We start from the raw sequence: 14,181 nt of genomic DNA on the forward strand, positions 1-14,181 counted from the left end.
GCAGTTAGCAATCAGAGTCAAGGGAATCATCTCAAATTTGAGGACAGCCTGGTCTACACATCAATTTCTAAGCCAACCAGGACTATATAGGGAGACCCTGACTATCTCAAGGGGAAAAAAAAAATTTTGTGTGATTCCATTTGTATGGAATTTAAATATATAAATATGGACTTATTATATATTAATCCTAGCAGAGGTAGCTAGAGCTCTGAGTTCAAGGCCAGCCTGGTTTACATAGCAAGTACCTGGACAGTCAGGGCTATATGGAGAGACTGTCTCAAAAAGGGATTGGGGGTGAGAGCTGGAGAGATGGCCCAGTGGTTAAAAGCACTTTCTGCTCTTGCAGAGAACTCAGGTTCAGTCCCCAGCACCCACATGAAGCAGCTCACCACTGCTTGTAGCTCCAGTTCCAGGGAATCCAGAGCCCTCTTCTAGTTTCCATGGGTACCAGCATAAATGTGGCATACATTCATCCCACAGACACATACACATGCACATAAAAGAAAATCTTTTTTTGACGGGCGGTGGTGGCGCACACCTTTAATCCCATAGAGGCAAAGGCAGGCAGATCTCTGAATAGACCAGCCTGGTCTACAAGAGCTAGTTCCAGGATAGGTTCCAAAGCTACAGAGAAACCCTGTCTCAAAACAAACAAAAAACGAAAATAAATCTTTTTTTAAAGGGTGGGCAGGGCATGATCAAACACACTTTTAATCCCAGCACTTGGGAGGCAGAGGCAAGCAGATCTCTGAGTTCTAGGCCAGCCTGGCCTACAGAGTTCCAGGACAGGTAGAGCTACACAAGAGAAACCCTGTCTCAAACAAAACAAAACACTGAGACGTACACACACTACAGCAAAAAAAGACAAAAGGAAACAAGAAAAGGGATAAAAGAGGAAAGGATCTCCTGTAGTTGGTTATTTTTACTCTTTGTTCTTTGGGGGCCACCACCCAACTCCCAATTAAATACAGGGAGACTTATTTCTTATGAATGTCCAGCCTTAGTTTGGCTTTTTTCTAGTCAGCTTTTCTTAAATTATTCTGCCTACCTTTTGCCTCTGGGCTTTTACCTTTCTCTAGTCTGTGTGTATTTACTTCTTACTCTGTTGCTGGTGTGTGGCTGGCCCCTGGTATCCTCCTCTTTCTCGCTTCACCCTCTTCTATTTATTCTCTCTGCCTGGCAGCCCTGCCTAGTTCTCTTTCCTGTGTAGCTATTGGTCGTTCAGCTCTTTATTAGATCAGTCAGGTGTTTTAGACAGGCAAAGTAACACAGCTTCACAGAGTTAAACAAATGCAACACATCTTTGTATCATTAAACAAAGGTTTCACAGCATAAACGAATGTAACACATCTTCAGCTAATACTCCACAGCAGTCTCCAGCGTTTCAGAGAGCTTGCACTGAGTAGCACATTTCACCAGACCAATGTGATCTATTAAGGGATCATAGTCCTGTGGTCGTTTCTCTAAAACCCAGTAGTCAGCCTAACTTCCATCTTCCTATCCCCTGCCAAATTCTGGGTCCCGATGTCCTGAGACCCCAGACCCCAGCACAGCAGGGATAGGGTGAAAATGATTCTAGGAGCCCTTAGCTGTGGTCAATGCATTTACAGTCTTTATTGTAAAGAAGTTGCAGTTTCAACAGGGGACACTGAAAATACACAATCACGGATTGTTCTTTCAGAAGAGAGAGAAATAGATCCATATATACAAAAATTGTAAACATGATCACTTAAATATCCACATAATTGGTTTATGCTACAACGTACAGGGTTGTCATTCAACTGCAACTCCACAGGGAGGCATTTTGTCTGGAAGAATGAGATATGGCAACGCATTTGGTTTGACTTGATGTGAAAAGCCAGCTTCAAGCAATGCATGAGTAGTCTGCTACGCACAGGGACCTGGTCTGGGCCTTAAAAGGAACAGACAATAGAATAGGGGGAACTGGTTCAGGAAGCAAGGTTAAGCCATTTACAGGAATGATCCTTCAGCAACACCCTGGGCAGATGAGATCTTGTAAGAGGCTTGTCTTGCCTGTTACCCAGGTACCCAGCTGTCTCACTCTTCCCTAGGGAAGGTCTTACTGAAGAGTGGGTACCCAGGCCCATAGCTGTCTATGCCTTCCTGGGCAGAAGCACCCACACCTGGGCAGGAGCCACACAGAGGGGGCAGCTTATGGGAGCACTATGAGATGAAACCTGAAGACTTAATCACAATCACAATACCGACAGGGCTGAGCTACTCTGGGGAATCCTGCAAGAGGAAGTGGGGGGGGCTCTGGTCAGGGTGGACCACAATGATAGGAGCCAGGGCAGTCACTGTCCACAGAGACATGGTACTGGGAACAAGGGCCATAACCCCACCTAAGGGTGCAAATAGACTCCCTCTCCCTGGTCCTCAGAAGCCCTTGCACCCTGCCCTGGAAGGCCGCTGGACATCTGACCCTAGAGTGGACAGGTGAGCCCGTGGCTGGCTGGCCCATGAAAGGAATGCTTCCCAGGACAGCCCACTTCAGGCAGTACTGTTTTCTTCTCAGAGGGCCTTAGAACTGGGACCTCTAACTAGGGGAAACTTTGTGGGGACAGTCCAGGAATCCTAGGGAGGCTACTCCCCTTGGTCCCAGAGACCCACAGTGGCCACTTTCTCTGTCCTTGGCACTGGGACGGTAGGACCCAGGAAAGGTCCCAGGAGGCCTCGAGGCCTACGATGGTGAAGTGGCCTTCCAGCCCTGGCCGAAGTGTAACAGCTACTAGTAGGCAGGCACCTGGTACCCTTTGGGGCTGGTGTCCAGGGTTTCGGTAAAGGGCGGGCTCTGGTATGTTTCTGTGCCCTCCACACCACTGCCCACTGGGTAGCCTGGGTAGGCCTGGGCAGCCCCAGCACCTAGCTGATCTGTGGCAAACAGAGACATATCGGTGCCCAGGCGGAACCGCTGCAGGGCCTTCACGGTGAGTGCCACCTGGGTGAGAGAGCCAGGGTCAGCTGGGGCAAACCCGGAGACACTCCAGGCCCCACTACCCACGGGACCCGCACTCACCCAGCTGAGGATGGAGAAGAAGCTGAACGCGATGGCGGCACGCGCCGCATCCCCAGCCTGTGCAGTGCCTGGTCCTGGCGCTGTGCGCTGCCACTGATTGGTGAGGAAACAGAAGCCTACGAACCACAGGAAGGACCAGACACCTGCAGGTGGGGACTGGTGATCAGATGGTGTTCCACCACCAGGATCTGTGGTCTAGTTGAACCATTCAGAGAAGGTCCCGGAAAATCCCTGTTTACATGACCTCCAAGACCCCGCCCCTTGGCAGCTCACCCTTGCACCTTGCGTCAGACTTTCCTTTCACTGTGTTAGCCATAAACCCTGAGACCCCCGACGCTCCCAACACAGGGCTCCCTCCGTACCTCTAAGTGGTTGGGTCCTACGGGCTCAAAATCCTGAGGCGCATCTGGAAACCTGCTACATTCCCCGGAAGAAGCCCCGCGGCAGTCCCCATGCCCGGTCCCATTGTTTAGAGGGCCAGTCATGCGCCTCCCCTCCCCGACCCTTTGATCTCCCCGATTAAGTCAGACTGTACCTCTTCAAGCCCCTTCAGCTCAACGCACCAGATCCCGCCCCACCCCACTCTTCATTAGGCCACGCCTCTCACCGCCGGCCACGCCCACCTGAGAAGCCCAGGTCCAGAAGCACAGCGCGGCGACGGTCTCGGACGCTGCTGATCTGCTGGAAACGCGCGTCCAGCAGCAGGAAGGCAGCGCAGGCGATGAAGGCCCCGAGACCCAGCACGACGCCAAAGCGACAGGCGCCCGCGTTTCCGTTGAAGATGCAACGCAACTCTGGACCGCTGTCCGCGTTTACATAGCCTTCGTTGACTATGGGCCCGAACACCGCAATAGAGAAAACCTGCCAGCAGCAGGCTGCGTTTAGGGCTATGAGGCCTCCTCATGCCACTGCCCCAGGCATCTGTTGCCCCTGTCAAAAGCCCCAAGTCTCTATGCCTGTCCCAGAGTTCTCCTGAGCATCTAACCCATTTTCCCACCCTCTTGCATAGTGAGGAATTATTGAAAATAAAGAAGCCGGGTGGGGGGTGGCACACGCCTTTAATGCCAGCACTCAGGAGACAGAGACAGGCAAATGTCGAGTTCGAGGTCAACCTGGTCTATAAAGAAAGAAAAAGAGGCATTTACAGAGTAGCTAAAACCGCTACTTTGGGGCTGGAGAGATGGCTCAGTGGTTAAGAGCATTGCCTGCTCTTCCAAAGGTCCTGAGTTCAATTCCCGGCAACCACATGGTGGCTCACAACCATCTGTAATAAGGTCTGGTGCCCTCTTCTGGCCTGCAGGCATACACGGAGAAAGAATATTGTACACTAAATAAATAAATAAATATTTAAAAAAATAAAAATAAAACCGCTACTTTGCTTAGGTTTGCATTGAGGTAATACTGTATGTCTGTAATCACAACACTCCGGAGGTGGAGTAAGAAGGATCAGAGGAAGTCAGCCTTGGCGACATAAGACACTAATAAAACAATAATACAGAGCTCAAATGAGATGGCTCAATAGTTAAAAGCACTGGCTAGGTTTGATTCCTAGCACCCGTGTGGAAGCTCAAGACTGTAACTTGGTGACAGGGAATCCGATGCCCTCTCTGGCCTCTGCCAGTACCAAACACACACATGGTACACAGACATACATGCAGGAAAACTCATAAACATAAAATATCTGAGACACCACTCTTCCTATCCACTTTAGAGGAGGCATATTAGAGTTCCCATGGTGAAGTCGGTCATATGACTGCTAAGAGCCATAGCTTCTTGGCTCCTCTGCAGGTCTTGGAACCTATGGCCTCCCAGAGTTTACTTAAAAGTGTGAAGACAGGAGCCTTCACCTATATGTGTGACTTCTGGGCTTGTGGTAGGCCAGGGCACTGTTGAGGGTAAAGCCAAGGGGCAGCTGTCTAGGGAAATATGCAAGTATGCCAGCCTTCTGAACTGGACCTCTGCACATGGGAGCTGCGTGTGTCTGCTCCTTAGTGTACCACATGAAGTAAACTGACCTGGCTAGGAATGCTGGGTCCAAGAGTGTCCACTAGCAATAGTGGACACCAGAAATGACTCCTGTGAGTAACCAGTTAAAATATCAGTCAAAGCAGGGTGGTGGTGGTGCGCGTTTTTAATCCCAGCACCCAGGAGGCAGAGACAGGCAGATATCAGAGTTTGAGGCCAGCCTGGTCTACAGAGCGAGTTCCAGGACAGGCTCCAAAAGCTACAGAGAAACCCTGTCTCAAAAAAAAAAAAAAAAAAAAGCCGGGCGGTGGTGGCGCACGCCTTTAATCCCAGCACTCGGGAGGCAGAGGCAGGCGGATCTCTGTGAGTTCGAGACCAGCCTGGTCTACAAGAGCTAGTTCCAGGACAGGCTCCAAAGCTACAGAGAAACCCTGTCTCGAAAAACCAAAAAAAAAAAAAAAAAAAAAAAAAAAAAAAAAAAAAAATCAGTCAAGAGCAATGATTCTAAAGCTTTAGAAAATTGGGCTCTCTAAAGTTGAACACTGACCTTTTTTTCTTTTTGGTTATCTGAAACAGGGTTTCTCTGTGAAATGGTCCTGGCTGTCCTGGAACTCATTTCGTAGACCAGGCTGGCCTCGAACTCACTGAGATCCATCTGCCTCAGCCTCCTGAGTGCTGGGATTAAAGGCGAGCACCACCATTGCCTGGTGACCACTGACTCCCAAGGTTTAGTCTGACTTCAGTACCTCCTGCCCACCAGTTCTCCGAGGCAGGATGGAAGCACACACTAAGTCTAGGCAGTCCTGTGTTTCCAAGAAATGTCCTCTAGTCTCAAATCATATTTCACTCCTTTCTCACCCAAACTCCTTGATAATGTAACCATGGAAAATGCCACAGCATGGACAAGTCCCTTGAGAGCAATGCACAAGTCAGGACCTGAAGAGTCTTGCTTCAGTTCGTGAGATCTTGCGGGGAGGGGATGCCCCACCCTGGGAACCGCCCTCTTCCAAGACAGGCATGGAAATTAGACGAGTGTCATCTGGACAAAATCCAGAACTTGGCACCCATTTCCTAAATCTTCTGCCCTAGGGGTTAGGACAGGCAAAACATGCTCAATGGGATAGATTACCCCTAGTCTGTAGCTTCCATGCCATTTCCGGGAAGCCTGCCCGGATGAGCCCCTTCTAACTACACCATCCAGGAGCCCCCTTGCCCTCCTTCAACTGAGACCTAAGGGGTCTAGGAAGGACCACCTCCCTTTAAATGAACCTGGTGAATTTATGATCCAGCAAAGGAAGGAACTGTGCTCCCATGCCCCTTTTCCCATCTGGAATTTAGTCACTAAACCCCTCGGAGAACCACATCCGCAACCCTATGCCCACTTCCAGGTTTTGGGAACCTGAAAAATAAAGAGAATGCTGAGGAAGGGAACTAGATTAGACCTAAAGAGGAATTGAGGGCAGGGGGAGACCAGCGGTGACCTCTCAAGGTCTATTGGTAACAGCCGGCCCTTCCCCCGCCCGCAGGTGGGCGCGCCTAGCTATGTGACGTCACCCCAACCTGCGGTCGGGGGGGAGGGGCCGACGGAGAGGAGGGTGAGGGGCTATGGGCAGGGGGCGGGTGAGGGTGGGAGACAGGGATGCTAGGAGAGATGGGGCACCAGGAAGGAGCCTGCTTTGGGGCCACTCACCCAGGACACGACCCGCAACAGGGTCTGGGGCCGCTTCGCGAAGCTCACGGGATCGAAGGCAGCTCCCGCACGGCCCGCGCCGAAGGAGGCTCCCTCCATGGCAGGACCGATGCCTTCTGTCCGTTTGTCCCGCCGGTCTACCCTGCCCGAGACCGCCCGGGGCTGCTGCTGAGGCTGCTGATGCTACGGATGCTGCCGCTACCACCGCCGCCCGGGAGCGCGCGTCGGCTGCGGCGGGGGCGCGCGGGGCGGGGCCGAGCCAGCGCCCCCGACAGGGTCCACGCGCCGGGGACCTAAGCCCTTCCCTGCGTCCTTCCTGCTCACTGTCCCCTGCATGACAAAGTCGGAGATGGGGACGTTCTCTGGAAAGACAAAGCGAGGTCCTCATGGGGTTTAGAAGTGGGCAAGAGAAGGTAAGGACTGAACTCAGATTTTATCATGTCCAAGATCATTGACAGAAGGATGAGGACATCATTAACGTGCTTCTCTGATCAGGAGGCCCTTTGGTGAGTATATAGGGGAAACTGAGGCCTAGCATCTTGCCCTTTGAATTCAGGGAAAGACAACCAGTCCCCAGCCCCTAGTCTCAGAAGACCGGGGGTAAGTCACTGGGGGCCTTTCTCATTAGCCCTTTCATCGCTATAGAAAAAAAAAATCAAAGAACATGTAAGGAAAGAAGCCCCTGACCTCTTTCTGACTGAGAAAGAAGAAAATCTCAGCTCAGAAATGTGGTACACACTTGTATTGCTGCGGCTAACATCCCCACTGCGTTCTGACTTCTCCTTCACAGGTTGTACCTTCCTAACAGGGTCAGGTGAGAAGAGTGGCCTTTACTTTCAAGGACACTTGTCTGGGAGGCAGAGACCACTGTGGCCAGCAGGAGTGAAGGCTGAATATCTCTGTTCCTCTCCTCTTGGTTGGGTCATGTCTTCCATAAGCTTTCTCCATCTCTGATCTCCAGGACTGATCTGTGGCTATTTAATCCTAAATTCAAGGAGGGGAGAAGCAGCAGAGATACGATCTTGTTCCAGATGTTACCTAGTTACCCTGGCCACTGCTGGGAATCCCACAGACCCACTTCATGCTTCCAGTGCCAGGCTGGTAGGAGACTGAATGACTCTACCTTCATGGTCACTGCAGAAGCGGGGGTATAGTAAAAGATCATGGGTGAGGTCCCCAGTTGTCTGTCTCTGTCTTCCCTGGGAACAGAGCCAGATATAAGCAAAGTTTACACACATTAAGACTGTGCAGTGCCAAGCACTTTACTGTGACCTGTTGTTCATTCTTCAGAGGAAAGGGTAGCTGTGGTGTCCAGTCCCTAGGAAACCAGTTGTTTCTGGGACACAGGTGAACAGAGCAGGTGCAGCCCACCAGTTTGGTCAACTCCCTGATACCTTGAATCCCATTTTAGCTGTGGGCAGATCTGTGTTATCATCCATTCTCCCCCTTTCCTCCATCATTTATATCTGCACTCAGGAAAAAAAAAATGCAGCACATTCTCTGAAAAACAGTTCTTGGGCTGAGTATATAGCCCAGAGGCAGAATACCTGCCTTGCATGCATGGGGTGGATGTCTCAGATTAAATTCCTAATATCACCAAATAAACAGCTTTTGCTCATACTTCTGTTCCCCTTAGCAAATTCAGGCTCTCGCCCATCTATTTCTTAAAAATTTATTTATTTATTTATTATGGATACAATATTGTGTCTGTGTGTATGTCTGCAGGCCAGAAGAGGGCACCAGACCTCATTACATATGGTTGTGAGCCAACATGTGGTTGCCGGGAATTGAACCCAGGACATCTAGAAGAGCAGGCAATGCTCTTAACCACTGAGCCATCTCTCCAGCCCTCGCCCATCTATTTCTAGTACCTCTCCCTCCCCTCTTCCCTCAGTACCTGCAATATAATTAAGTCCCTACCCTGCATCTAGCCGGGCACCTCCGCCTGCCATCTCAGAATCGAGCTTGATTCTCCTCACACAGCTCACACCTCCAACGTCTATCTCATAGCCTTTTTATCTTTCCATTGCTGGGAATAGAACCTGGGGTATTATGCATGCCAGGCAAGCATTTCCCCTTGGAGCTACATCCCTAGCCATCGTGAGCCTCTTCTTGAAAGCCCTTTCCTGTCCTCCATTTGCCAGATCTATAGGCTTGCGATCCCTCTGTTGACAGGGTCTCACTATGCGGCGCTGGAATTAAAGCGTGTGCCACCACGCTGGGCTCCTGTTCCTGTGTTGCCTCTCTATGTGCTGACCACTGACAGCTCAGACCATAACCTTCCTTTACACTATAGCTTCACTTGTCTTGACCTGGATGCCCTGTGAACAGGGACAAAATGAAAGTTTTGAGGGTTTTTTTTTTTTTTTTTTTTTTTAGATTTAGCCGGGCGATGGTGGCACACGCCTTTAATCCCAGCACTAGGGAGGCAGAGGCAGGCGGATCTCTGTGAGTTCGAGACCAGCCTGGTCTACAGAGCTAGTTCCAGGACAGGCTCCAAAGCCACAGAGAAACCCTGTCTCTAAAAAAACAACAACAACAAAAATTTATTATATATACAACATTCTATGTATCTTCTGCACACCAGAAGGCACCAGACCTCATTTCGGATGGTTGTGAGCCACCATGTGGTTGCTGGAATTGAACTCAGGACTTCTGGAAGAGCTCTTAACCTCTGAGCCATGTCTCCAGCCCCAACTTTTGAGTTTTTTTTTTAAATTTATTCACTTATTATATATACACTTCCCAGGATACAGTGCCAGATCTCATTACAGATGGTTGTGAGCCACCATGTGGTTGCTGGGAATTGAACTCAGGACCTCTAGAAGAGCAGCCAGTGCTCTTAACCTCTGAGCCATCTCTCCAGCCCACTTTTGAGTTTTTTAAAAATAAATCGAGTTATTGGTTTTCCCTCTTTTGTTTTAAGGCAGGATCTATGTAGTCCTGGCTGACCTGGATCTCAGTATGTAGACCAAGCTGGCTTCAGACTTCATAGAGATCTGACCACCTCTGCATCCTGAGTACTGGTGTTGAAGGCAAAGGCACATGTGTCACCACACCTGGCTTTTCTTTTCCCTTTCTTTTTGTAATGTTTCGAACCAGGCAGTGGTGGTGCACACCTTTAATCCCATCATTCAGGAGGCAGAGGCAGGTGGATTTCTGTGAGTTCAAGGCAAGCCTGGTCTACAGAGAGTTCTAGACCAGCCAGGGCTACACAGAGAAAACAAGCAGGGAGGGGGACCAACAGACACAGACAACAAATAAATGTGTTTTGAGTGTTTGCCCTTGTATTTTTTTTTAAGTTTTTTTTTAGATTTATTTATTTATTATGTATACAACATTCCTTCCATGTATGCTTGCATGCCAGAAGAGGGCACCAGATCTCATTCTAGATGGCTGTGAGCCACCATGTGGTTGCTGGGAATTGAACTCAGGACCTCTGGAAGAGCAGTCAGTGCTCTTAACCTCTGAGCCATCTCTCCAGCCCCCTTGTATGTATTTCTGTATGGGCTTTTGTACCTGGTACCGATGGTATTGGATCCCCTGGGACTGGAGTCATTACATGGGTGCTGGAGAACCAGCCAGCACAAGGAAGTCATACCCAGATAGTCCTCACCCACAGAAGGGCCGAAACAGGAAAGAATAGTATCTTTACGCACTGTTGCTGGGATGCTCTAGTTGGGAGCCTCGCCGAAGGACAGATTGAACTGAGCAGATCCAGGAGCCCAACTGGAGGGTGTACCCCAAATTCCTAGCTGCCAACACTCTGGCCGCTCCCCATTTGTATCCCATAGTGTCCTAGTCATCTTCAGCTTCTTTCTCACCCTGGGAATTCTGACTTGTCTCAGTCGCTCCATAGTGACTTCTGCCAGTACAAAATGATCCAACCAATCACAGAAAAGCAAAAGCAGGCCCGTCCATCAGTACAAAGCACACAAAGACCAGGCCCTACGTCACTTCATTTTATTTTGGTCTCAAACTCCTAAGGGAGCAGATACTCAGGATCATCTGCTGAAAGGCATGTCACAGCTGTGGAAGAACATGTGCCAGGCAGGCAGTGGGCAGTATGGTGGGCACGCCCTCAGAGAAGAACCCTCCTAGAGCTGGGAACAGAGTGCAGAATAGACAGCTCGGTGAAATGGCACAGAGCTGCCAGAGTCATAGTTCTGTAGGCACCCCTGGCAATGCAGTAGGATGGCAATGGTCTAGCCTTGTCTTCCTATGGGGCAGCCATGTCCCAAATGTGTAATGGGCAAGAGGCTGTATTATAAATGATATGGGGCAGCCTGTAGAAAGATGCCTCTCATCTTCAGTCCCATGGCACCTTAGCTGAGGAGGCCACAGTGGGTACCTCCACTTCTCAATCTTGTGGGTAGGGTTCCCATTGGCAGTGTCCTAGGGACCACCCCACCGAAGAAAAGCTTTGGCTCAGATGCACTTTAATCAATGGGCTGTCCCTCCCACGCTAGCCAGGTTGCCCATGGATCCTGGCCAGATGCCCCACATGCTCTGCTGATAATCTTCTAGTCACAGGAGCCGTCCTTCCAGCCGTCACGCCATCGCTCATCTACTCTGGAGCAGTCAAAGTCAGGCTTGCCCAGCTTCCGATTCACCTCATTGTGCAGACGGCACAGCCACTGGCTGAAGGAGACCCGAGTGCTTGTGTCTGGCTGGTTCCTGCTTATCCTTTGTGAGAGAAGCACAGGAAGACGGTAAGGAGGTGTTGACTCTGTTCTTGCCAGTGCCTGGAGACAGGGAGCTGGGGCACTGCTATGAATTAAACTTGGGAATGCATTCGTGTTCCAAGCAGATGATGAGCAGGGTTGACTCTGGAGTCTCCTGGGCTTGGGCAACTTCCAGGGCTGCTCACTCATTCACCTGACTTGGCAAGAGCCCAGAGAAAGATATACTGACTGAGGCAGGTAACTTTACAACCTTGTAACAATCAGAGAGCATGGTCCCCTGGTCTCTAGCCCCAGGCAGAGTAGAGACAGGTGGGGCCTGGCACAAGAGAGTGTTTCATAGCACTATGGGCCCAGTTAGCAAGAGATCACCCTCATTCCTAACTGTCCAGGCTTCAAATAGCAAGCAGAACTGCCCAACAGGTCCAACCTAGAAATACAGGTTACGAGCTGGGCGGTGGTGGCGCACGCCTTTAATCCCAGCACTCGGGAGGCAGAGGCAGGCGGATCTCTGTGAGTTCGAGACCAGCCTGGTCTATAAGAGCTAGTTCCAGGACAGGCTCCAAAACCACAGAGAAATCCTGTCTCGAAAAACAAACAAAAAAAAAAGAAATAGAGGTTACGCCATTGAGAGTGATAGTTTATTTCATTCCTGTTTTTTTGTTTGTTTTTGGTTTTCTTGAGACAGGGTTGTAGCCCTGGCTGTCCTTGAACTCACTTTGAAGACCAGACTGGCCTTGAACTCTCAGAGAAGCACCTTCCTCTGCCTCCTGGGTGCTGGGATTAAAGGCGTGTGCCACCACCACCCGGTTCATTCCCGTTTTTAAAATCAGTAACCACGCTGAGGGATTAGGGAAGTTAGGCAAGGTGGAATCTTAGTCAATCATTAGGAAGTGGAAGGAAGCCCTTTCTAAAAACCTTAAGGATAACGATCCATAGAACTGGGCTTTTTGAGGAGAAAGGAGAAGGCTCCCATGACCCAACATCCCTTTTGGTGACCCCTCCTGCAACCTGTTACTTCTGCAACTATTTTCCTAGGCCCCTCTTATGGCATCTGCCAGGCCCCCATCAGCGGCCTTACTGGCAGAGATACAGCAGCACACTTACCTCTTCCTTATGTCTTCCGCACACTCCTCGCAGGGGTAAAACTTGGAAAATATATGTATGAACTGGGCCATATCTTGCTGCTGTTCTGGGGTGGGCATGTCCGGGTAATAGGCGGCCAGCGTGTGGAGGAAAGCCCAGGTGTGGCGACCCAGTTCCTCCCGATCCTGTGGACAATCCTCCCTAAACTTGATGTCCCGCTGCAGAAGTAGGCCGACTAAGGGTCAGTTCATTCTTCCCCAACCAAAAGCCCACAAAATTCCAACCCAGTGGCATACTGTTTGCGTTGCACGCCAGAGGACTTGGGTTCGATTCCCAGTATCACCAAAAAAAAAATAAAATTAACAAGAATGCTCCCTTTTTCAGTTGGCAGCCCACTAAATCGATCCGGCCAGCCGGTGGCTGAAAGCTCAAAGTTCGAGCCTAGCGGTGTGTGGGGGTGAGGGGATGGACGTGTTTAGACATAGCCAACCCTGAGAAACCCGGTGTGGGGCGGGGAACCGCGACCGGGCGGCCAGGTGGGGCATCTGCACCTTCTGCTGGGTCCGCATCCACGACTTGAAGTCCACACAGGCCCGGCACGGCCGCTTCCCGTGCTTCAAACCTTGCGGGGCCGAGGCGGAGGCGGCAGCGTCTCTATGCCCTGCGCCCCGGCCCCGCGCGTCAGTCACCAAGTCGTCGTCGGTCATCTGGGAGCGCGCGCCGCCGGGCAGGAAGGAGAAGAGACCGCTGCGAGAGAAGCCCGCGGGTTCGCTGGGCGCCGCCATCTTGCAGGCGTACGGACGGCAGGGCCAAGAGAGGCTCCGGAAGGTCGGCCAGGCCAGCGCGCACGCCAAAGCCAGTGCGCGGCGGCAGGAGCGGGAACCGCGGCCCGGGGCTGGGCTCACGCTGGGGCGGGAGGCGGAGCCTGGCGGTGGGGCGGGGCTAGGGGCCGAGGCGGCGGCCCCGGTCGGGGCGGAGCGGGAGGCCTGGGAGCGGGAGGAGGCGGGGCGGGAGGCAGGGGCCGAGGCGGCACAGGGGGATGCGGCTCGGGCTCGGCTGGTGCTCTTGCGCCTGGCTGCCCGCCGCGGGCCGGGCGCGCGTGGTCCATGGTGGCGCTCGGGCTTCCTCCAGCAGAAGTGTAGTGGGTTGTGGGAGGTGCGCTGCGGCCCCGCTGAGAACTCGGGCTGAGACGAGGTCCGAGATGCTTCTCGCGTCGCCCCCATCGCTAGGTTCACACCGTAACCAGCGGCCAAGTTTTGGGGCTTTCTGCCGTAGGACGCGCCCACCTACACGCTTCCGGGTGCCTTGGCAACGCAGGGCGGGGCGTGGTCTCACGGACCAGACAGCGCCAGGGGCCAGGGTCGACCTTTGCCCTAGTAATTGGGGCCTGGAACCTTAGGAGAATCTGCGGGCGGGTCCCCAACCTAAAACCTGGAAATAAAAAGTTATTATGCCTATTTCAGACGCAGGTATTCTTTTTTTTTTTCTTTTGAGACAAGGTCTCATGTGACTTGGGCTAACTTCGAACTCTATGTAGTTGAGTGAAGATGATGCTAAATTCTTCAATCTTCTGCCACCACCAGCACCTCCTCAAGAACTCGAGTTAAAAGCCTGGGTCATCACAGGAAGAGTTCCTTCCTCTGCCTCCATGTGTTCATTCATCTGCAAATATTTGTACAGTGGTACCCTGCTCCAAGCGCTGCTTCCGGCACTGAGCAGAA

At 51.5% G+C, this 14,181-nt stretch overlaps 2 protein-coding genes across 3 annotated transcripts; both read right to left on the reverse strand.

Moving 5' to 3' along the window:
- Positions 1-1,590: 1,590 nt before the first annotated feature.
- On the reverse strand, positions 1,591-6,939 carry Syngr3 (synaptogyrin 3). The gene is made up of 4 exons (XM_057776935.1): positions 6,693-6,939; positions 3,661-3,898; positions 3,038-3,180; positions 1,591-2,959 (listed from the first exon to the last, which is right to left on the reverse strand). Exons 1-4 carry the CDS (start codon positions 6,789-6,791, stop codon positions 2,750-2,752), a joined length of 690 nt encoding a protein of 229 aa, XP_057632918.1. The 5' UTR covers positions 6,792-6,939; the 3' UTR covers positions 1,591-2,749.
- A 3,711-nt stretch (positions 6,940-10,650) lies between these two features.
- Positions 10,651-13,364, reverse strand: Gfer (growth factor, augmenter of liver regeneration). 2 transcript variants are annotated; one of them, XM_057775163.1, is made up of 3 exons: positions 13,012-13,364; positions 12,482-12,645; positions 10,651-11,378 (listed from the first exon to the last, which is right to left on the reverse strand). In XM_057775163.1, exons 1-3 carry the CDS (start codon positions 13,243-13,245, stop codon positions 11,216-11,218), a joined length of 561 nt encoding a protein of 186 aa, XP_057631146.1. In that variant the 5' UTR covers positions 13,246-13,364; the 3' UTR covers positions 10,651-11,215. The 2 variants fall into 2 exon arrangements, with proteins under 2 accessions (XP_057631146.1, XP_057631145.1); XM_057775162.1 differs by having other exon boundaries at positions 12,482-12,678.
- Positions 13,365-14,181: the final 817 nt, after the last annotated feature.

The sequence above is a fragment of the Chionomys nivalis genome, chromosome 7, assembly GCF_950005125.1.
Source record: "Chionomys nivalis chromosome 7, mChiNiv1.1, whole genome shotgun sequence".
Lineage (NCBI taxonomy): Eukaryota > Metazoa > Chordata > Mammalia > Rodentia > Cricetidae > Chionomys > Chionomys nivalis.

What these genes read in the sequence shown, in the direction of transcription:
- Syngr3 (XM_057776935.1), bottom strand. Translation starts at nt 6,791, where the DNA reads ATGGAGGGAGCCTCCTTCGGCGCGGGCCGTGCGGGAGCTGCCTTCGAT. An exon ending in TGTTGCGGGTCGTGTCCTGG is followed by an intron (nt 3,899 to 6,692) that starts GTGAGTGGCCCC and finishes TGCTGCTGGCAG; the next exon opens with GTTTTCTCTATTGCGGTGTT. An exon ending in TCTGGACCTGGGCTTCTCAG is followed by an intron (nt 3,181 to 3,660) that starts GTGGGCGTGGCC and finishes CCCCACCTGCAG; the next exon opens with GTGTCTGGTCCTTCCTGTGG.
- Gfer (XM_057775162.1), bottom strand. Translation starts at nt 13,245, where the DNA reads ATGGCGGCGCCCAGCGAACCCGCGGGCTTCTCTCGCAGCGGTCTCTTC. An exon ending in GGATGCGGACCCAGCAGAAG is followed by an intron (nt 12,679 to 13,011) that starts GTGCAGATGCCC and finishes CTACTTCTGCAG; the next exon opens with CGGGACATCAAGTTTAGGGA. An exon ending in GCGGAAGACATAAGGAAGAG is followed by an intron (nt 11,379 to 12,481) that starts GTAAGTGTGCTG and finishes TCTCTCACAAAG; the next exon opens with GATAAGCAGGAACCAGCCAG.